The sequence below is a fragment of the Hippocampus comes genome, unplaced genomic scaffold, assembly GCF_001891065.2.
Source record: "Hippocampus comes isolate QL1 unplaced genomic scaffold, H_comes_QL1_v1.1 scaffold296, whole genome shotgun sequence".
NCBI lineage: Eukaryota > Metazoa > Chordata > Actinopteri > Syngnathiformes > Syngnathidae > Hippocampus > Hippocampus comes.
The window spans coordinates 210109-231935 of record NW_017804975.1 but is presented as its reverse complement, the minus strand read 5'-3'; the positions used below and the strand labels follow the sequence as shown (position 1 = coordinate 231935).

Genomic DNA, 21827 nt, shown 5'->3' with positions numbered 1-21827 from the left:
GTAACAAAATTATCACAAAATCTCGACATTATTTATATAAAATTTTGTGCGTGAATTGTTTTCGCGGGCCACATAAATTTACGTGGGGTTTCGACTTTGACGCCTGTGATCTAGATGATCTTGGGAAAAGAAAAGAAAAAACACATTTCGGCACAAATTGCTGTATCCATTTTTGTTTTGGAGGCAAAAGTGTTTTATTTATAATCTATCTAGTTGATCTCATTATGGAAAAAAAAATTTGAGAAGTGAACACACCTAGGGTGATAAAAAAGAGCACGACTTATTTTATTCGGTTTTGTTTTGGAGGTTGAAGTGATTTATGTATTGTGCTCCTCTGTTGATGTTGCTGGGCTGAATTTGAATTTATTACTGTTTATTGATTTATTTCTAGTTCAAATGGTGCATTAATTTGGTCATAAAGGTTCAGATACGGATTTTAAATACATTTTTTAGGTGATTTTATGCGTTTAGGATCTTTTCTTTTATGGTAAAAGGACAAAAGAAAACAACCCGACGTTAATATAGTTATTTTCTGCTGAAAGTTGAACTATATTTCTTTCTTTTGTTATTTTATTTTATTTTATGTTAATGTGGATACAATGTAATGCAGTAGGGTACTTCTACCGATTTTGAAGGCAAATGATGATTATCGCGGCCGAGAGTTTTTCTTTTTCTTTGCGAAAAATCATGAAAGAGCTCTGCTTTAAGGGTTGTCACAGGTGTTTGCGCATTGGTGTCACTGCTTTACCAATGACTATGTTTCCGTCCACAGGAGAGGATATTTGAGATTCCACCTATGTTGGTGTAATTGGAGTTCCTCGTGGCGTACCAGATGAGTATAAATTGGTTCACCAGGTTGCTGCACGGTGGGGATCCATTTTTATAAACGTGCTGACGGGATCTGCTACCTCCACTACAGTGTCCAGAAGCTTGAAAATTATTATATATTGTTGCGATATATCTTACAAGGGAGCAAATTTTGTGAAGCGTTCACACGTACAAAGCTGCAAAGCTGCTGACTAAAGAGAAGCGTGTTAACCCCGGTGCAGCCCCACTTGCCTTCACACGGCAGTTTCTGCAGCGGTGCATAACGATTGAAAACAAAGAGCTGTCGTGTTGGTTCTTTTTAAAACATACACAACTCAAGCAACTACTGTACAGGCACGTCATTCTCCTTCTCGGTCCACATGCCTTCTGCTCGAGAGACGTTCAATGACCGCCCCCGAAAACGTAAATCAACGATGACTTCAATGACACTCAGAAAAGCAAACATATAATGCGCAAACAGAAAATCAAGAGAGGAAATCACAAAATAAATTATATGGGGGGTTGTGAACACACAACAACACACAACTACCTACTGGTGAATAATACAGGCTTTCTATCAGTCTATAAAAGGTGCCATATATCAAGAAGAATGATCGGTGTAAAAGCGCGTTTTAAACAGATTTTTCACAATTTTAAACAATTTTTTGTAGGCGTCACCAAGATCAAAAACGTTTTATTTCATCCACCGCTGTTGCCGCAGCAATGCACTGTTACCTTAGAACAGGGATAGGGAACTCCGGTTCCTCGAGAGACATATCCAGACTGTTTTCGCATATCTCTGTAATTCAACACACCTGATTCAAACAATCATCAGGTCATTAGCAAGCTTTGTCGAAGCCTGAAATGATCCTGATTATTTGAATGAGGTATGTTGGAGTAGGGCGAGATCTAAAACAGGCTCTTGAGGAACCGGAGATCCCGACCCCTGGCTTAGAACAATGACAATTTTTGATGATCTTACATTTATGAAAACATATGAAAACTGGCACTCACATCAAGCTCGGAAAAATGATCACTATTCTATGAGTTCATAGTGCAGTTCTTTTTTTATGGTTTCTTGCACCCTTTCCATATTTTAACGAAAAAGCCCCGATTGACCCATCCATTCATCCATCCATCCATCCATTTTCTGAACCACTTTATCCTCACAAGGGTCGCGGGGCATGCTGGAGCCTATCCCAGCTGTCTTCGGGCAAAAGACGGGGGACACCCTGAACGAGTTGCCCGCCAATCGCAAGGCACAAACAGAGGAACAACCATCTGCGCTCACACTCACAATTTGGAGTGTTCAATCAGCCTGTCATGCATTTTTTGGAATGTGGGAGGAAACCGGAATACCCGGAGAGAACATGCAAACAAAAGCCAGAGCTAGAATTGAACCCGGTACCTCTGCACTGTCAAGTCGACGCGCTAACCACTGGACCACTGGGCCGCACCCCAGTTGACCACGTCACCAAAATCTACTCAAAGTTGGAGCCATATGTAACATCCCAAGATTTAAAAAAAGAAGTCTCTGGAGCTGTACTCCAAAGTATTCAGGATTGTAATCACTACATCCCCTTTCAAATTTTGCCTGACTTTTGGCCTTTTATAGGGGTCATATTTTCTCGAAGTCTCTTTTCATCTGAGGTGCAGTGTCCCAACATGCCAATATTCCAAATTTGCCAGCGGTGTGAGGGCCCTTTATAGCTGCTTGCAGCTTGAGTTTACTATAAATATATTATAGTATTTTGTTGAACTTATATGTTTCGCTGTTAGCTATTATTTCATTGCTTTTTACTTATGTTTTAAGTTTTTGGCATGGCATGGTTTCCCTTTTTTTGTCTTCTTTTACAGTTCAGATCGATAAGAAGTATCGTTAAGAGTAGCAGAATTGTTAAAATCTTATCGATTCCCACCCCTACACATGATAGTTTTTTAACCCCCCCCATCAAATCAACCAAGACTCCTGCTCACCTGCAGCTCATAGAGGTCGTTGCTGTACTTTCCATATTCCACCATTCCTCCAAACACCAGTAGTCTGGTGCCATCACACACAAAGCCATAAGCCGCGCAGCCAGGCGGGATGTCTCCACGCACAGCAGGGATGAACCACTGGTTGGTAGCTGTGGTGGGGAGGTCGGACAGGGATAAGTAGGGGGGATGGGAACACCATCAGATGAAACCCATGGAGATGTAAAGGGGCATAACTGAAGGATGGAGGATGCATTTCATGTTGTCTAACAAGAAAAGTTTACAATTTAAAACTTGCTTAGTAATAGCATAGTATCTTTCGGGTTTTTTTTCTTTAAAATGGGACTATTTTTTCGCGGGGGGGGGGGTAATATTCAGCATCCAGCAAAAATATGAATGTATGACTTAGCCTTATTCCTCAGCAGAAACAAAGGGGCGTGTCTCTGTGACGTTATATTGTTTTCAGTAAAACCCGCCATTTCTCTTTTGACATCCTGCCGACGAATTGGAAGAAGCCAGCAGTTAGGCTAGCACGTCAACGTTCAAACCATACAACGACGTTTTAAGATCATCAGAACATGAATACAGTTCCCAGAAATACGAACAGGAAGGATGCATTTAGATCAGAATCACTTGCGCGGCCACAAAGCGTTTGGTAACTAAAGAGGTCAACCCCCAGCATTACCTCAACCTCCAGCACAACAAAACCCTATATATTGTCAAAAGAGTAAACTCTCCACCTGGATCGGTGCCGGTACCTGTGTTATAGACGTGCAGCTCGTCCACGATGCCCTCGTTACCTCCACCAAATACCACCATCAACTCCTTGATTGCCACGGCCCTGTGTCCGTGACGGGGCCGTGGCACAGGACCGCTCCAGCCTAGGACACGCTTCCAGCGGGGATGAAGCACCACAGGCTCGACTTCCATGTCGCTTCCGTCAGAGTCCACTATTAAATGCTCTTTGTTGGGGAGAAACCGAACGAAACGTTTGACTTAAAATCTCCGTCCGCGTCTCGAGCGGCAGTTTCGTTTTAGCTCGATTGCTAGCCGGCCAGTTTGAAGTTGGTTGGCAGCTAACTAGCGGCTTTTGCTGAAAATTGTAAAGCAATGACTTGTTGATTGCCCCAGATAATAATCCCTTGGATACCACCGTGCAAACAAACGTCTGAACCCGGCTCACTCGTTTTTAATTGTTTCACTGCGCTACTTACTAGCATGGCGAGTCGTCCTAACAATCGGCCATTTTCTGCCGGTGAAAACGGAGCAGTCGGTACTGAACACTGTAGCCGGGCGCTGCGGGTTCACATAAACACGAAGCAGACGTGCATCTTCTGATCCAGGCGAGTCCCTCTTGGCAGCGGCTGTGTGCACGCGTGCGGTAGAGCACTAAGGAACCAGCCCTATCTGCAGTCAAAAATAAATAGTGGCACGTCTATGCGCCGGGATGGAAGGCGCCATTTTGCTGTTAACAGTAACCAAACCAAACAGCGCGACAGCAAGAGGGTGCAGGGTGCTAAGGGCTAGCCGTTAGCTGTTAGCAACAAGCAGCCGGCTAATCGCCAGAGCCGTCGTCCTGTGCACAGAAGCCCCTTTGTTTCAGCAATTTGACTCGTAACGGACACATATGAGTGGACAGACAAATGGCCGATAGTCCAGTAGACTGCAACAACCACACTAAAGTAGCATTGCACTTTGTGTTACTAAGCTGCTATAGAAGTAAGGTTTCATGCTTGCTTATCTTACATTGCAATGGAGAACGAATATATATAAGCACGTTAAACTGCACCAAACTTAAAAAAAAACATTTATTGAAAAATTATTACAGGTTTGCATTATTATTCAATATCAACCTTTATGTTTGATCTTGTGTACAGCACGTTGTAGGAGCTGCAGGTGTAATTTTTCTTCCAAGCAGCAGTTTCCGACTACAGTATTACATGTACAGTAGATTGGAAAAGATCACAGACATGGACCCTGCGAATGTTCGTGACATGATGGGTTGAAGCAACATTTTTCAACCATGTAATCGGATCATCAAAAAACACATTAAATGCAACCTCGAAACAGCACAGATACACCTGAATAAATGGCATTAAAAACTACAGAAAACTTTTTATGAATCAGTTATCTGCTCGCATCGAATGAATTCCTGAAAATTAAATAAATACAAATAAAAATATAGTGGCAACTCACAACCACAGTGAGTTCAGATAAGGGAAGCTTCCTGCCTAGACAAATGGAGGAGGAAGATATGAAGCAGGCTCTCTTGTTGGCATTGAGACTGACATCTGTGGTAGAAAGGAAGATGGCCAACAAGTTTCTGTCCATCATGGACAAACCACAGTTTCCAGTGCACAGCACAACCTCCAGGCAGCTTCTGGGACAGGCTGTTACTCCCTGCCTTGCTCGACTGGTGACTGAGGATTATTCACTGCCTTACTCCACTGATTGAGGAAATCCTTCCTGCCCCAAGCCATGGATGCACTTTTTTAATGGCACCTGAGGGAAACTCGAATGTCGCATTCCCTCGACCCAGTACCGAACAGTCAACATTTCACACACTGATCACCATGTGCCTTATTCTGGACTTTCAAGACCAGACTGGAATTGCAACCTTTTTTTAAATTTCCGTATTTTAAAAAAACAAAACAAAAAAAAAACTTGCAGTTATGCCTGAAATTTTTCTTGTCTTTCAAAATGTTACCGACTCAATATTTAAAAATGTTCATCTCTTAAATATTTTTATGTGTACTTCGGCATGGCTACTTTGCCTTGTGTTGTTTTCATTGTAGACTACTGGAACAATGACTTTCCCATGTGAATACAAAAAGTATCTCGATATACAATCTCGCTTCATACCCACAAATGTGATTTTTGTTGTGAAACTTATAAGAAGAAATGGAATTGTGATTGCCCGTTACCTCTCCAACGTTGCAACTACACTCACCTGCGATTCAAATTTTGAATAGTAGCAAAGTTATTGGCTGATGGTCAGCCACTCATGAAAACTTGTTGTAGAACACCACACAGTGGCAGTTCAGTTGCGTTTGGCGAAGTCACTCAGTGCACGAGCCCCAAGGGATTGAATTAAATTTTGGTCATGTTACTAGCATTCAAATGTACCACACTACTTATAGTCTGTATAGGTATGTACAAAGTACACTGCAGTGAACAGTTTTCCAAGCTATTGACAACAGGAACAGGATGAACCCTTTACTGTACCCATTTGTTATCATTCATCAATAAAATCTGTGAATGTCCAGTGTCAATCAAGACGAATGTCACAGTTGTCATCTTTCTGTGAAATTTGGAGTGTCACTCTTCCTTGAGCTTCCACGGTCAATTTTTATGATTTCAAAGAGCCAAACAGGATGCCCAATTAGTCAAGAGTCGGACGTAATCCAGGTTCAGCATGTGGGGAGGCTCAATACTTGGATTGTGTCTTATTCCAAAATAATAGACAATAGTTGACCTGAGCAAAAGGAATGTACTCGTTCACAAACCACACCAAATCCATCTCTAACAGTCAGATCTCTGTAGCAGCAAGATATTCCAGCTCATCACTCTCCTCCGGACCCCTGAACTCCTCACAAGGCCGCACAGCATCTGGTCACCCGCAAGAGCAGGCCAACACATGACATGTTATAATGTACTGATGGATGTCATTTCAGACAATCTTTGTAATCTTACCTGAGGTCTGGGGACACAGTGACTGGAGAGGAGCTGGAGGAGAGGAAATTTCTGATCCACTTGGTCCTGGTCTCACTGCAATCTGAGGGCCACTGTGGGGCCTGTGTGGGTGACCAGGTCCGATTCTGTCATGAAGGTTGTACTGGTCCTCAGAAGGTTCTCTGGACCGGGATTTTGTGGCCCCAGTTCGATTTTGGTCCTGTTCACTGGTGTGTGGGGATAAGGATGACAGTTTGGAGTTGATCTGGCTCCCAGCAGAAAGGTCATACTGGGAGAAACCTCGACTCTCATCTGTTTCACACGGACTCTCAAACGAGGAGGAGGGTGCATGAACAGAAGATGTGTGAGGAGGGAGTGAGGAGAAGGAAGACGCAGCACGGAGGGAGGATAGGTGAGGTGGTAGAGAGGAGAAGTGAACAGGGTGGGAGGAAGTAGGGAGGGAAGAATGGAAGGCGGTCCTCGTGAATGGCGGAGGAGGTGGGCAGGTGCCTATGGGTGGCTGGTAGGTGTCCTCTAGCGGTCCCAGTTTGGACAACTGTTGGGCCAGAACCTCCACGCTGGCATCTGAAGAGCGGCGATATCCAGGGGAAACACAGTGAGGAGTGGGGACAAGGTCGCTCTTCCTCACCAGGTCACTGATGTCCTGAAGTCTGTCAAACACCTGAAAGGAGATCAAAAGTCAATGTCGGGACTGCATGCATAAACTCTGATGTGTACCTGGAACGCAACAGCCATTCGTGAATCTCCCGAAATTTTCAATTGCTGTTATTTAATATGTGTGTTTTCTTGTAAACTCCAGTGTCCTGAAAGGCACCTACATATAAAATGGATTTTTGGGGCCCTATTGTAATTGTAATTATTTCTTCTTTTTGTTTTGCTTCTTAGCAAAATGAATCACATTTTTGAGAGCATAAACATGCCCCAAAACTCATGAAACGTTGTATGCCCATTGGGCCTGGCGAAAAGGTTGATATTTTGAAGTTGTCATGCACGATTTTACAAAATTGGTTCTCTAGCACCCAGTACTAAAGTTCAACGGAGCCCTGTTGCAGAACTTTTGGCCTAGTTCAAAGAAAATTGGGAGGCATGTGTAGCAACCCGAAATGTACAAAAAAAAAAAAGTCAACAAAAGCACATCCTAAAATGAACACGAAATGAGATACACATTTTTGAATGTACCTTTTTTGTGTTTGTGGGACCTTGTCCTCGAGCACAGGTGTCGAACTCCGGTCCTGGAAGGCTGCTGTCCTGCATGTTTTCAAAGTCTCCCTGTTGCAGCACACCTGATTCAAATGATCAGATCACCAGCAAGGTCTGCAGAAGCCTGATATTGAACCTGTTCATTTGTATCAGGTGGGTTGCAACATGGAGACTTGGAAAACATGCAGGACAGCGGTCCTCCAGGACCTCAGTTTGACACCTATGTCCTAGAGGTTTCATTTGATTGACTTCCAAAGTAGATTGCGCCATCTCAAGAGTTTGAGTTTTCACCATACTGCATGATGGGGGCATCACATTTTGCGTTTCATATTTCCATCCATCCGCTTTTCAGAACTGCTGACCCTCACGAGGGTCACGGGCATGCTGGAGCCTATCCCAGTTGTCTTTGGGTGCGAGGCGGAAGACACCCTTAACTGGTCGACATCCAATTGCAGTATTTAATATTTCTTACACAACAAGATGCTTGTGGAGGCTCTCAGTCGTACAGGAAAGTTCCATCGTAGAAAGGGTTCCGTCAGTCGTCATCTGTACCTGTGGGTAAAAAACAAGAAAGGACGTTTCGCTTCTCACAGAAGCTTCGTCAGCGGTAGACAACTCGGAAGTCTCCGTCAAATAGGCCACGCTCAGCTTTTTAGCGCAGAGCAATTTCCCGGAGTCTTCACGGAGACTTCAGAGTTGTCTACCGCTGACGAAGCTTCTGTGAGAGAAGCGAAACGTCCTTTTTTGTTTTTGGTTTTTTACCCACAGGTACAGATGACGACTGACGGAACCCTTTCTATGATTACACAAGAGGAAATGCTTAACCCTTTCATGCACCCTGTAACCTAAGACCATGATAAGCTCTCCACTGCAGTAACCGCTATGCCTGAAAGGGTTAATACATTTCCTGTACATGCACCACAAAATCCCAAACCTTATAGGTATAATTAGTTTTGACTTGATATCTCCAAGACAATATTTTGTTATAAATATACTGCTACCTAGTGGTGAGAAGAAATGTCATTTTTAATGTACTGTACAGTACTGTATTTCGCTGAGCACAATGACCAGATCTACCTGAATTTTTGTCAGAAAAGCCTCTAGACTTTGATCATGATCTTTAGTAAATATTGTGACTTTTCAAAAAAAGGCGTAGCGGGGGCTGCACCAGGAATTCAGATAATTCACAGTGGCAACAAAAGCTGTCGCATTTCTCGGCCTTTTATAGAAAGATGGTTATACTAACTTATCCTGGAGATTTTATTCGATCGACTTCAAACTAAACTAATGGACTAATCATCAGCAGCAGTAGCAATTAGCTGACTAATCGGATTATATGTAAATTGTGGCATGTCGCACCAGCAAGCAGCTGCTCGTATATAACCACATTAACTTACAGCTTGAATTCTTTAAGGTATGTACCTATTAATAATAAAGACAATTTTTTTGATAATACATTCATCTTTGATTGACACTTGAAACTTGACACCTTTTACCGGCAGTCCTGACATGTTTATAAATGATGGAGCAACTTAAATTGAAGGAGATACTGTGGCCTTATTTATTTATTTTCGCTGTAAATGTTTCTTGCATTTTAAAATGAAACCAAAAATGATACACGATGCAGCGTTGCACTAAAACTATGAAACTATAAATACTGCAAAAAACATATTTCACTCTTCTTGGCACCAAGCCCTTTTTTAAAAAAATCTAGAAAGTAGTGAAATCAGATGAGTAAAGTTAGGAAAATGCACTGTGATCAAGAATAATTCAAATAAACACGTATATTGGTTTTGTTTTTATTTAACTTTAATCCAAAACGTTTTGTTTTCCTTTGCTAGTATGTATAGTTTCAAAGTAGTAAATTGGTCGACACAATCACAATGTGGTGTGCACCTGGAACTGTAAAAAGAAAATCCCCTACCGGTACTATAAATTATTATATTGTACTTGGTTACCTTGGTTATGCATTTTGTTGTTACGTGTAGCCTTTGAGTGCTTGTGACAAAATATGTCATGTTCTGTTACTCTTAGTGCTCCTATGTCCGAGTTCACAAACCCAACACTCTGTGTGTTGTCGCGAATGTCGGAATGGACAGAGACCATGAGAGCACTGTTCCTTTTCGATGTCAATCACTGGCATATAAAAGCTGTCTTTTGGTTGTTAATAAACGTGAGTTTGCTGGCCAATAACTAGCTCCTATACTTTTTGTTCTTCTACTTTCTTCCTTTCATAACTTTGCTCCTGTAAATTGGGAATTTCTCCATTGTGAGACGATTAAATGTTTTCTTATTCTTATTCTTCTTCATGCCTACATGTTAATTGAACTTAATTGAACACTTAATGGAACGGTGTTTGTTTTCTTTTCTTCTTTCTACCCATTATCTTGCTGCTGTACTGTAAATTTCCCCAGTGTGGGACAAATAAAGACATCTTATCTTATCTTATGTTAAATGTTCTGTAAAGCGCTTTGTTACAGCTGCAGCTGTTGTGAAAGCGCTATATCAATAAAGTTGTATAGTATATTGTATAATCCAAAGTAGACGCTAAAATATGTAAGCATACCAAAACAGAACACCAAACACACATGGTAGCCTGTGAGTGCTAATGCTAGTTTCCTGGGACAGTCTAAAACGCTTAATGTCAAAACGTTTGAAGTGGCTTGATGTCAGAAAACTATGATCAATCATTATCAAAATGTACATGCACATCTCTACTTCTGCTCACTTCAACCTCTGAAAATATCAAAACAATCGCCGCAGAATTTTGCATTTTACCAATATTTGAGATTTCATGACATCACCATCTTCGTCTCCATAGGTACGCACTCATGTTTAATGTCGCTGAATGAGGAAAATGCTTTATGTTCATAAAAATCAAAATATTGAGGGGATTGTTTTAATATTTTTAGAGATTGGTGTGGGCATAGGTCGAGATATGCATGTGAATTTTGGTGGTGATTGATAATAGATTTGTAACACAAAGCCACATTCAGTTTTTTCTCAATCATGAACGTCTCTGCAGAGGAAAAAGCTTCATGCCCATAAAATCCAAAACACTGGCAAAAAAAAAATACGGCGTCATTTTCGGACACTACACTACATGACCCACAACGCTTCTGTTTATATCGCAGATGAACCGCATTACTATGACCGCTCATTTGCGTCACAGAGAAGGCTTTTAGCCAGCGGGAGAAATTTGAGAGAAAAACAAAGCAAATAAATAGCTAAATCAACTACTTGTTGGCTAGTAAATTAATTGTTGATGATGTTGATCTTTCTTTCTCTTAAACCTTGACTTTTTGCCATGAAAAAAAAACAGTTGTTGGCTTATATCTTTTCAAAATGTCATGCATTTGATGACAGTTCAGGTCTGAAGGTATCCAGAAACAATTATTGACTCTTAGTCACAGCACCACCTACTTACGAGCTTGACAAACACCTAAAGAATTCTTGATGTTTCTCCAAATTATAAATACCGTCACATGCATACATAGAACCTAAGTTGTGCTCAAGCACCTGGCCTTTTGCCATCAATGAAAAAAAGTCATCTTTTGCCGCAGCCCATCATTGTTTCGTCATTCAACTATCATTCACAATGTATTTAAAAAGGCCTTATTTAACATACATTTTCATATCCAAGCCGAATTTATTTGAATTGCACTGCTCCTGCCTTGCAACGAGACCCCCGACCTGCCATCTCCGCCTCCTTTTCTTCTCACGGCCTCATGAAATTGTTTTTGTTATGTTCGTATGCAAGTACACTACTGAAAAGCTTCTTTTTCTCAGCTTCCACAAAGTTTTGTTGATGCTTTTTGGAGCCTGGAAGGGCGCGGTCATGGTTATTCGCATAAATCAGATATTAAACAAACCTCAGTCATGGTGGGCCTCTTCTTCCATTTCTCATTGAGACACCCGCAGGCCAGCTCCACCATCTGCATGCTCCCGGCCAGCTCTGTGGCGTCCCCTCCTGACGCCACAAGCAGTGTCAAGAGAGGCTCCGTGAGACCCAAGGACAGCCGGATGGTAAACACTGACCTGAGATTAGCCGGCGGTCCAGCTGTCTACCCCAGGCCGCTGCATAACAATCAGTCGGGCCCTCCTGAACTTCTTGGATTACGTCCTTCTACGGAACCATGGGAATATTTGTGAGCGTGTGTATGCCCATACTTGTGAACATGTGTGGGACTAAGAGTTCAAACCAGGTAAATATCTCCCAACTTCTTGTTTGCCTCCAGAGCTCGCCGACCAGTCAGTACCTCCAACAACACCTGCAATAGACATACGCATGCACGCGCAAACACACGCGCACTCACACACACACACACACACACACACACACACACACACACACGCGAGGATCAGCATAACTCTGCCTTGTGGAAAAAGAGACAAAATTCAAGACTGAACAGTTATGCTGCCAGGTACTCACTTCCTTGCATCTTTGCATTCTGTCTCACATTCTCATCTATCTAAAGCAGAGGTCACCAACGCCGGTCCTCTAATGCAGTGTTTTTCAAACCCTGTGCCGCGGCACACTGGTGTGACACGAGACATTATCAGGTGTGCCGCGGTAAAATGCCTGTGAATCGCCCAGAAAGTAATCGTGTAGTAGCGTCCCATACAGCTAGGGAGCAGCAACACCTAGCCAAATGCCTTGTGTTTCGACCACAAGAGACAAGCGAATTTGTGCCGCATGAATGCAGGATGACAGTGAAACAATAAATATTTAAAGATTATAAAACACTTTTTTCTTTGTGCTCATTTGACTCCAATTCAAGCTGTTATAACGTCATTCTTCAATGTTAAAAACAATTATAGTAACAATATAACACGTTAATTTTGAAAATAAGCGGGGGTTTTTCACATTTTCAGCTCGTGGTGTGCTGCGAGATTTTTTTCAATGAAAGAAGTGTGCCTTGGCTCAAAAATTTTTGAAAAACACTGCTCTAATGCACATATCTTTACATGTTTTAGAGTAGGGGTGCCCATTACATCGATCGCGATTGACCAGTAGATCAAGGACTGGTCCCAAGTCGATCCGAGCGGTGTAAAGGGGAAAAAAATAAAACATTTGTGTCTCTGTGCATGTTAGTCATGTATTTTTTGTGTTAATGCACACTGCACCCTAAATATTCTATCAGTCTCACTTTCACAAAAAGTATTTTAAAAAGAAAAGAAAATAAAGCAGGTAATACAGTATTTAACCTACGGTGATGTGTGACTGCGTCACCGGAAGTTGTTAGCGCTCAGCAGTCTGCGGTTGCAGCTTGTGATCAGAGTTGTTGCGCTATATCTTTTATCGCTATCATTATTTTCATTCAGAGTTTGTTTTGTACAATTCAGAGAGGGGACGGGCAAAGAATGGGAATCTGGAGGGCCGAGAGAAGCATTTTAAAACGGTACGCGTGAGCTACAATCGTTAACACGCTGCCTAAGAACCTCGCATGCCTCAGCGTCCCGCTATTGCTCATCATAGCATGCGTGTGTACCTGCGTGTGTGCATATGCGTGTGTGCACGGTAACGGGTCAATCAAGGGAGGTTGGTTGATCGAAAAGTAGCTCTTCGGTCAAAAAAGTTTGGGCACCCCTGTTTTAGAGGTTTCCCTCCTCCAGCAAACCTGATTCAAATGATCAGCTCATCAGCAGGCTCTGCAAAAGATTGATAACGATGCTGATCATTTCAATCAGGTGTGCTGGAGTCATCTAAAACAGCAGTCCCCAACCTTTTTTGCTCCACGGACTGGTTTAATGTTGGTCAATATTTTCAGGGACTGGCCTTTAAGGCCGGATAAATACAACAAAATAATATGATATGACCTGCATGAAAACTGTGGTATTTTTGTAACATAATAATAAACATGCATCATGACATGAGGAGCGTCCAATATGGCCGCAACCCTCTCTGGTCATTATGATAACGTTTAAATATCCCTTCAAAATAAGATATAACGCAAATACAAAGTGCATGAAAAATACAACTCACCATTGCCGCATATTACGCAGAGTGGGCTAGGTGCATGGGAATCTCCCATTGAGATAGATCCGTATCTTAATTAGGACTCCTGATACTGTCTAGTAAATGTAGCTTTCTTTTTTTTGGAAGTTGTCGGCTCCTCTTCTCTCTCCTTCCTGGCTGGGCCTTTTCCTCTTCCCAAAGGAACTTTCCAAAGACGTTTGTTATTTTTTACTCATTTTGCTAGCTCTTGGGTTTAATTTTAGCACTAACCTGTCACCTGACCAAGAAGCACCGCCTTCACCTGCATCAAGAGTGACATACTGTAGACGGATATAACATAGAATCTGGTAATTTTTCAAAATAAAACATCTTTCAGATTCCGAAATGAATAAAACGGAAATAATCTAAGTTATTTAGTCTTTCTGTGCGGCCCGGCACCAAATGACCCGCGGCCCGGGGACCACTGATCTAAAACATGCCACATAGGTGCCCTAGAGTAATGGTCCCCAACCCCTGGACCGCGGACCGGTACCAGTCCGTCGGTCACTTGGTATTTGGCTGCACAGAAAGAATAAATAACTCACATTACTTCCGTTTTATTCATTTCAGAATCTGAAAGATGTTTTATTTTGAAAATTGACTGGATTCTTTGTTACATCCGTCCACAACATGTCACTCTTGACGCAGGTCAAGGCGCTTCTCGGTGTACTTTTTATTTGTGGCGTATCTTATTTAGAAGGCACGTTTAAACATTGCCATAGCAACCAGAGTGTTGCGGGCAGATGGGACGTTCTTCGTGTCATGATTCGTGTTTATTATTATGTTTCTCAAATATCACAGTTTTAATGCAAGTCATATCATATTATTTTGTTGTATTTATGCGGCCTTAAAGGCCGGTCCCTGAAAATATTGTCTGACATTAAACCGGTCCGTGGGGCAAAAAAGGTTGGGGACCACTTCCCTAGAGTACTGGGCAGCGGTCAGTACGCCGCAACACTCCAATCGCTATGGCAATGTTTAATGCCTTCAAAATACGATACAACGCAAATTCAAAGTGCATGAAAATGACGACTCACCACAGCACCGAGCTTGATTTTCTGCAACCAGACGGTCCCATCTCGGGGTAATAGGAGACAATGACACCTCAAGTGTGTGGTTTATGTCAAGTCTACTTCGTAATTTGGTTTTTGTCGCCGTTGCTGCAGAAAAGCCCCGCCTCACACAGGTAGCATGTCGGAAATAGCAACAGTGCTACTGTGGCGATCTCAGAATATTCAGACATAACTTTAATCCAGTTGTCTCGAACGTACTTTTAAGGCCGCCATCATTTGTGATCTCCAGCAGTTTTTTTTTACTCATTTTGCGAGCTCCTGTGTTTTGTTTTGAAGTAATCGGTCACGTGATGCAGAAGCGTGGCTTGACGTGTGTCAAGCGTGACACAGACGGATGTAACGGAGAATCCGGTAGTTTTTCAAAATAAAACATTTTTCGTATTCCGAAATAAATAAAACGGAATTAAGGCAAGTTCTTACGGTGTGGCCCGGTACCAAATGCCCAGCGGACCGGCGGTTGGGGACCCCTGCCCTAGAGTACTGGAGGCTTCAGATCAAAGGTGACCCTCTGATCTGAAGCATGAGATAATCGGGACTCACCACACCAAAGCTGTAGACATCCACCGGCGTCCTTGGCTGACCACTCCTCAAGTACTCCTCTGGCAGGTATGCCAGTGTTCCCCTCACCTTGGACTTTTGACCCACTGTGGTCGTCTTGGACACCAGACGGCTCGATGTGTTTGGAGACGCAAAGCGAGCCAAGCCAAAGTCAGCGAGCTTTGTCACCAGGTGGCGGTCCAAAAGGATGTTTGAACTGCAACAGGAAATGGAAGTGATGGAGACCCAATTGATTTACTTGATTTGACTGTATACTGGAAGTCACATGATGTATTCTGTAAAACTGGGCAGTCACAATTTCTGAAGTCACAATTCCTACTATGATTACTGTGATGTATCATCATACAGTACAATATTGATATCTGAGTGGCAAACATTGATATCATAGGTGTTCATTTCATGTCAAATGTTAACCTTGAAATAGAATGTAAATCTTAGTCATCTCAATGTACTTTCATGAGTGCCTATCAAAATGACCAATGAAAACAGTTTTATGATGCTTTTATAAATACTGCTGAAGTCTGCATAAACTCTATACTAAACTTAATTATAATCATTTATTTTGTATTATTAATTACATACGTACATTATTACAACATATGGTGGTGACAGTAAAAACAGATGGACATTTCTGAGATTCCATTCTATCAATTATTGCACAATGCCAGTTTTAGGATAACAGAGGCAGAAGTGGTGCCTGAGTAGATACACTAAAACAGGGGCCCCCAACCGCCGGTCCGCGGACCGGTACCGGTCCGCCGGGCATTTGGTACCGGGCCACACAGAAAGAACTTGCCTTAATTCCATTTTATTTATTTCGGAATACGAAAAATGTTTTATTTTGAAAAACTACCGGATTCTCCGTTACATCCGTCTGTGTCACGCTTGGCACACGTCAAGCCACGCTTCTCCACCACGTGACCGATTACTTCAAAACAAAACGCAGGAGCTCGCAAAATGAGTAAAAAAACTGCTGGAGATCACAAATGACGGCGGCCTTAAAAGTACGTTCGAGACAACTGGATTAAAGTTATGTCTGAATATTCTGAGATCAGCACAGTAGCACTGTTGCCATTTCTGACATGCTACCTGTGTGAGGCGGGGCTTTTCTGCAGCAACGGCGACAAAAACCAAATTACGAAGTAGACTTGACATAAACCACACACTTGAGGTGTCATTGTCTCCTATTACCCCGAGATGGGACCGTCTGGTTGCAGAAAATTAAGCTCGGTGCTGTGGTGAGTCGTTAAAGGAGAGTAGACCCCCCCCCCCCCCCAAAAAAAAAAAAAAAAGAAAAACCCCGGGACACTAAAAAAACCCAAAAAAAAAAAAAAAAATGTAGCACCCGTGATACTGAAGAAAATGAAATCCAATTTTGATGTACCACACGATCATGCTTGTTGGCCACGTTTTTCTAATTTACATTTGACTGGAACGTTTTAATATTGGACCTTGACCGTTCCAAATGGAGTACTGTGCAGTATTTCCTTCTTCCCAACAGTGTCTTATGCAAGTAGATTCTGTGACGTGTTAACCTTTTCACATCGCCATGGATGACAGAGTTGCGTCCATCTGGAGGAGAGTGAAGGTACTGCAACGCTGCTGATGCTTCATGAACGATGCGGACCCTCACAGGCCACGTGAGAGTAGAAGAAACCTAAACACACACAGCTATATCAGTGTGTGCGTGTGTGTGCATGTGTGTGCGCGCGCGTGTGTGTGTGTGTGTGTGTGTGTGTGTGTGTGTGTGTGTGTGTGTGTATAAAATATTACGCTGTGGAGCTGATCCTCCAGGGATCGGTTTTCCATGTAGCTATAGATGAGACAAACACTTGGGCCTTGACAGAATCCAAGCAGGTCCACAATGTTTGGGTGTCTGAACCTAGTCGGCCACAGAATGGAGTTACAAATATTGCATAGTAACACGCAACAAGGCCCATGCTTGGCGCATGAGTTTTAAGTGTATGCCGGTGTAAATATGTACGTGCTTGAGGACACTAACTTTGACAGTTTTTCCACTTCAGCATTGAAGGTTTCCTTTATGTTCAAGTCCTGCATGCAGTCCTGTCAAAAAGAAAATTGTTAAGTGTATTGTTTTTAAAATAGTATGACTGAAGAAAGACCAAAATAAATAAATAAATCATCCTACAAATAATTACCGGCCGGGGTAAGTATGCAATGAAAAAAACCCCCAACTCTTCATGTACTGATCAATGAAGAAGTAACTTCTTATTGATAAAAATAAATCAAATAGACAATAGCATGAATTAGGAATATAGACTTTGAAATATTGCCAAATAATATCACCAAAACATTTTAGATACAACAATATGACAAAGGCAAAGTCAACCACATGAAATGGTCTTAAATTAATTTTCTTTTTTTACAAACAGAAAACAACATAATATGCCCACTATCCAGGTTTTATTAATTATAAATTGATGTATCATTTCAGCAGTGTAGGGCAAGTTACTTTGAAAATGTAATACATTTCATATGACTAGTTATTTGCATTTGAAAATAAGTTTATTTACAATATTACGTCTATATTACTTTTGAGTCAATTATATTTTTAATTTGCTGATTTATTGATTTAGTAATGCTTTTGACATTTAAAAGGAAAATGGAAAATTTGGAATCATAGCTGGTTAAGATGACAAGTTAATTTTCAATCGGGATTTGTAACAATACAGGATACTGTAGGGCAGTGGTTCTCAAATGGGTGTGTATGTGCCCCTGAGGGAAAAGTGAAGGCACTCCAGGGGGTATGTGAAATTTTAAAATGTATTTAAAAAGTGGCATACAGGCAAAATCCTTAAAAAATGGATACATTACAGAAATATTTCTAAAAAATCTAAGCAATAATAATGATAATAATAATATCATCATAAAATAAATTTTATATTCAACAGATTACTCAATTTCATTATCCTAAAAACCCAGAGTCTCCCCGCCATGCCAGAATGGTTCAACTGAACCTGTCATATGCCACCTGTCCATCAATTGACAACTTTAGTTGAAATTAAGTTTATCATTTCCTTTTGAAAACAGATCTTTGCTATGATCCCACAGGAGGACATTTTATATTGATAATTTTTAAGTTTCTTTTTCCAATCAGCGGTGAGTCGAATTCCCCCTGCCCTCCCCCCACCTGTCAACCACTTGCGGTAGGAAACTTTCTTTTTCATACATTCTCACAGAAGAGAATGTTGGGAAGAACATCCATTCATCAATTATCTAAACCGCTTCACCCTCACGAGGATTGCGGGCATGCTGGAGCCTATCCCAGCTGTCTTCGAGCAGTAGGCAGGGGACACTCTGAACAGGTTGCCAGCCAATTGCAGGGCACACATCGTCCAACAACCATTCGTACTCACAATCACACCCAAGGAAATTTTAGAGTGTATCATTAACCTGACACGCATGTTATTGGAATCTGGGAGGAAACCGGAGTAGCTGGAGAAAACCCAGCCATGCACGGGGAGAACATGCAAACTACACACAGAAAGGCCAGAGCCGGAATTGAACCCCACACCTCTGCATTGTGAAGCAGACGTGTTAACCAGTCAAATACCACGTACTATTACTACTACTACTACTACTACTACTACTACTATTACTACTACTAATTTTTATTATTATCATCATCATTATTCTTATTATTATTATTGTACATTTGATTGCCATTGACTTGGCTGCACATGCCCATTTCCAGGCTTGACGCCAGGCGTCACCAAATTCCTCAAAATACATAAAATAAAATAAACAATAAAAGGCAAACTGAATCATATTTACAATTTCAGATTTACTAATTACATTTTTGCACTTGGGGTAAAGCTTTTCACAATCGCACACGCCATTCGCCGGGTGTCATTCACTTGAATGAAATGTCTCCATACGGCAGAGGCGACTGCTCTAAGACTGCAAGGGAAGCTCAGCTTCCCCTAAAATGTCCAAAAATAAATGATCAAAAACATGTGTGTACATACAATTGTGTGTCCATTTCATTTACTAAATATGCGCTACAACGCACTCAACTTTTGTTCTGAATCAGCTTCTTATTACTGGATACGACGCGACTCTCTTCTCATTCATTCCCGCAGCTTCACTGTGCTTTAAACTGTGTGGACGCTGAGCGTCTGCAGCACGGATGCTGGGCGTCTAGAGAGTAGTCCCAATGTATTGAAACGAGACGAGTCACTGGATAAATGCTGGTTTTGCCCCGCCCATCGGACACCCATCGGACGCTCAGCGTCTCTGGGAGTCTATGGACAGTAGGCGTTTATAGGCTGGCGCGGACGCTCAGCTTTTCTGCATGATGATTGGATGATCTGTCTGAGGCTGAATCTCTTTTTGATTGACAGCGAAATGAGCCAATCACCGATCATTTGGTGTCGGGATCGTGGGAGCATTTTTAAATTCTCATTCTGTTCTGAGTTGAACTGGAGACTTCTTCTAATCATCTGAGCGACACTCTCTTTGTTGAAAACGACTAGCGACAAATTAATATTTTATTTCTGGTGGGTTTTATTGTAGTTGCTGTAGTTGTAGGACACTAGTTAAGTCCCTGGAAAAGACGCCTTGTTGGTATGACAGGGTCACAGATAATTTTCTTGAAAAAGAACGGAGAGTAGAATCCACGTAAAAATAAACGGACACATTTTATGATGTCGGCCGAAATTGAGCTTGCCCCCTTGACAGACCAGCATCCGCCACTGCCATACGCAGAGCAAAATCTCGACTCTTCACCGGCCCAACAGTTGTGGTTGGATAGATGGATGGATGAAAGCTTCTGTGCATTTGTTGGGCTGCACTTTACGATGTGGCCACATCATGCAATGGCAATTCATATTTTGACTCATGACGAAAACAGTAGTGGAGACTCACCACTCGTGGCACGCCGCCCCGTGCCTGAATAATTGAAATTAGGCGGTGTGGTCTAAGGCTGTTTGGGGGTAATGGAAAAGAGGGCTAGGGCAACCGTCTGGTGTCTACTGTTTTTTTTGAAGCACAGACCACTTTCATGCAAGGACTTATTTTGACGCACCGTCAAAGTAAGTCAAAGTCTTCTTTTTAAGTACCGGTAATATAAAATAGGTGACCCGTTTCGCCCGCCACTGATTTTTGTAAACAAGTTTGTTACAATAAAATATTTTGCAAATATATCTTCAGTCACCGTCAATCTTTACATCATGCAAAACTACATTATGCCAATTGAGACAACTATCTATACATCAGCAAATGTGATCATGCTGTACCGCCACAAAAAAGGGGGCGACCAAATTTATGCAACCAGTGCCAAAGTTAGCGTAGATTCCTGGATTTGCTGACCTGTTTGAGTCTCTTGACTGCACAGTCAGTGTTCTTTAGGCGCGCTCTGTACACGACTCCAAAGCCGCCCTCACCGATCTGCAGGGCTGGCGAAAACCCCTCAGTCCCAGCATGCACCTCCTCATAGGACCAGCACATCACCCCACAGTCGGCATCGCCAGACACCACCAATGCAGGACCCTAGAGGATTGAGTGATTTGTAACATGAGCCAGCCGTGATCATTGTTAGTTCCTCATGAGCGTTAATTAACCTGGAGGGTTCGAGGTTGACCAGAATGCAAACTTGAGGGTGGCGGGGCTGGTCGGGGTAGTGCTCTTTCTGCTCCTCTATTGACTGAGAAGCAGAATTAACAAATCAAATCACTCAGTAGCTCCTTTCATTCACACACACAAGTTTTCCTGACTCTACAACCAACAACAGACTGTGCAAAAATGTTAATAAATCATTGAGTAACTATGTTATATCAGTCGGGCAGTTGCTGAGTGTTTTGTTGGTCATACTTCTAAGGTTGGGTGTTTGATTTTCTGTGTGAATGTTTTCATTAATTTCATGGTGTTTGCATTTTTTCCCCGTGTTTGTCTGGGTTTTCTCCGGGGACTCCGGCTTCCTTCCACATTCCAAAATGTGTTTGTTAGGTTAATTGAATTGAATTAAATTTTGTAGTTGTGAATGTGAGTGTTTGTCTGTCTATATGTGTAATTATGCGACAGCTGTCCCTTAAACCCCCCCGCCCCCAAAATTATTCCCCAAAAATAAGCTGATAAACATTCAATATACGGTTTCAATGAAAAATGGGGAATGCAAAAGCTATTTAAAAATATAGAAAATAAAGCAGCGAAAATGAGAACCCGCACGTGCCGAACCGTGAGCAAGTGGGAGTCGGCTGTATTTAATCATGGGTAGCAGTCACAGCACTACTGTCTCGTCTGATAGGTACAAAGATGGTTTGTGGAATTTGAATTCTTCTGTGCTCTTATATGGTCCATGTTGCTGCTAGGAAAATGTCCCCATTGCAGGACTCATGAAAGCATGTATTTTCTCTATTCCATTCTTTGATGTCATGTCTCTATGAAATGTGTTTGATTCTTTTTTGCTTCTTTTTTTTTTTTTTACAGTCTTGTTAGTTCAGTGTGGTTAGTTCAAGTACCAGAGATGAAAGTGGACTTTTCTGAAAATTCCGGAAAAAATAAAT

The 21827-nt window shown here is 41.9% G+C and overlaps 2 protein-coding genes across 3 annotated transcripts in view; both read right to left on the bottom strand.

Moving 5' to 3' along the window:
* Positions 1–4472, bottom strand: part of hcfc1b (host cell factor C1b) — a 47118-nt gene extending 42646 nt beyond the window's left edge. For both annotated transcript variants that reach the window (XR_002170821.1, XM_019892673.1), the window contains exons 1-3: positions 3996–4472; positions 3540–3743; positions 2785–2933 (exon numbers count right to left, since the gene is read on the bottom strand). Coding sequence is in view for 1 of the 2 variants with exons in the window: in XM_019892673.1 (XP_019748232.1) it covers positions 2785–2933; positions 3540–3711 (321 nt within the window). In the remaining variant the exon portion in view is untranslated. The remainder of the gene's footprint in view (positions 1–2784; positions 2934–3539; positions 3744–3995) is intronic.
* A 107-nt stretch (positions 4473–4579) lies between these two features.
* The window catches only part of irak1 (interleukin-1 receptor-associated kinase 1), a 20797-nt gene continuing 3549 nt past the window's right edge, over positions 4580–21827 (bottom strand). Inside the window, exons 4-14 of the mRNA XM_019892690.1 lie at positions 20886–20968; positions 20635–20814; positions 17306–17367; positions 17077–17185; positions 16839–16960; positions 15286–15499; positions 11877–11945; positions 11713–11800; positions 11547–11641; positions 6475–7135; positions 4580–6390 (exon numbers count right to left, since the gene is read on the bottom strand). Coding sequence (XP_019748249.1) covers positions 6311–6390; positions 6475–7135; positions 11547–11641; positions 11713–11800; positions 11877–11945; positions 15286–15499; positions 16839–16960; positions 17077–17185; positions 17306–17367; positions 20635–20814; positions 20886–20968 — 1763 coding nt within the window. The 3' untranslated portion in view covers positions 4580–6310. The remainder of the gene's footprint in view (positions 6391–6474; positions 7136–11546; positions 11642–11712; positions 11801–11876; positions 11946–15285; positions 15500–16838; positions 16961–17076; positions 17186–17305; positions 17368–20634; positions 20815–20885; positions 20969–21827) is intronic.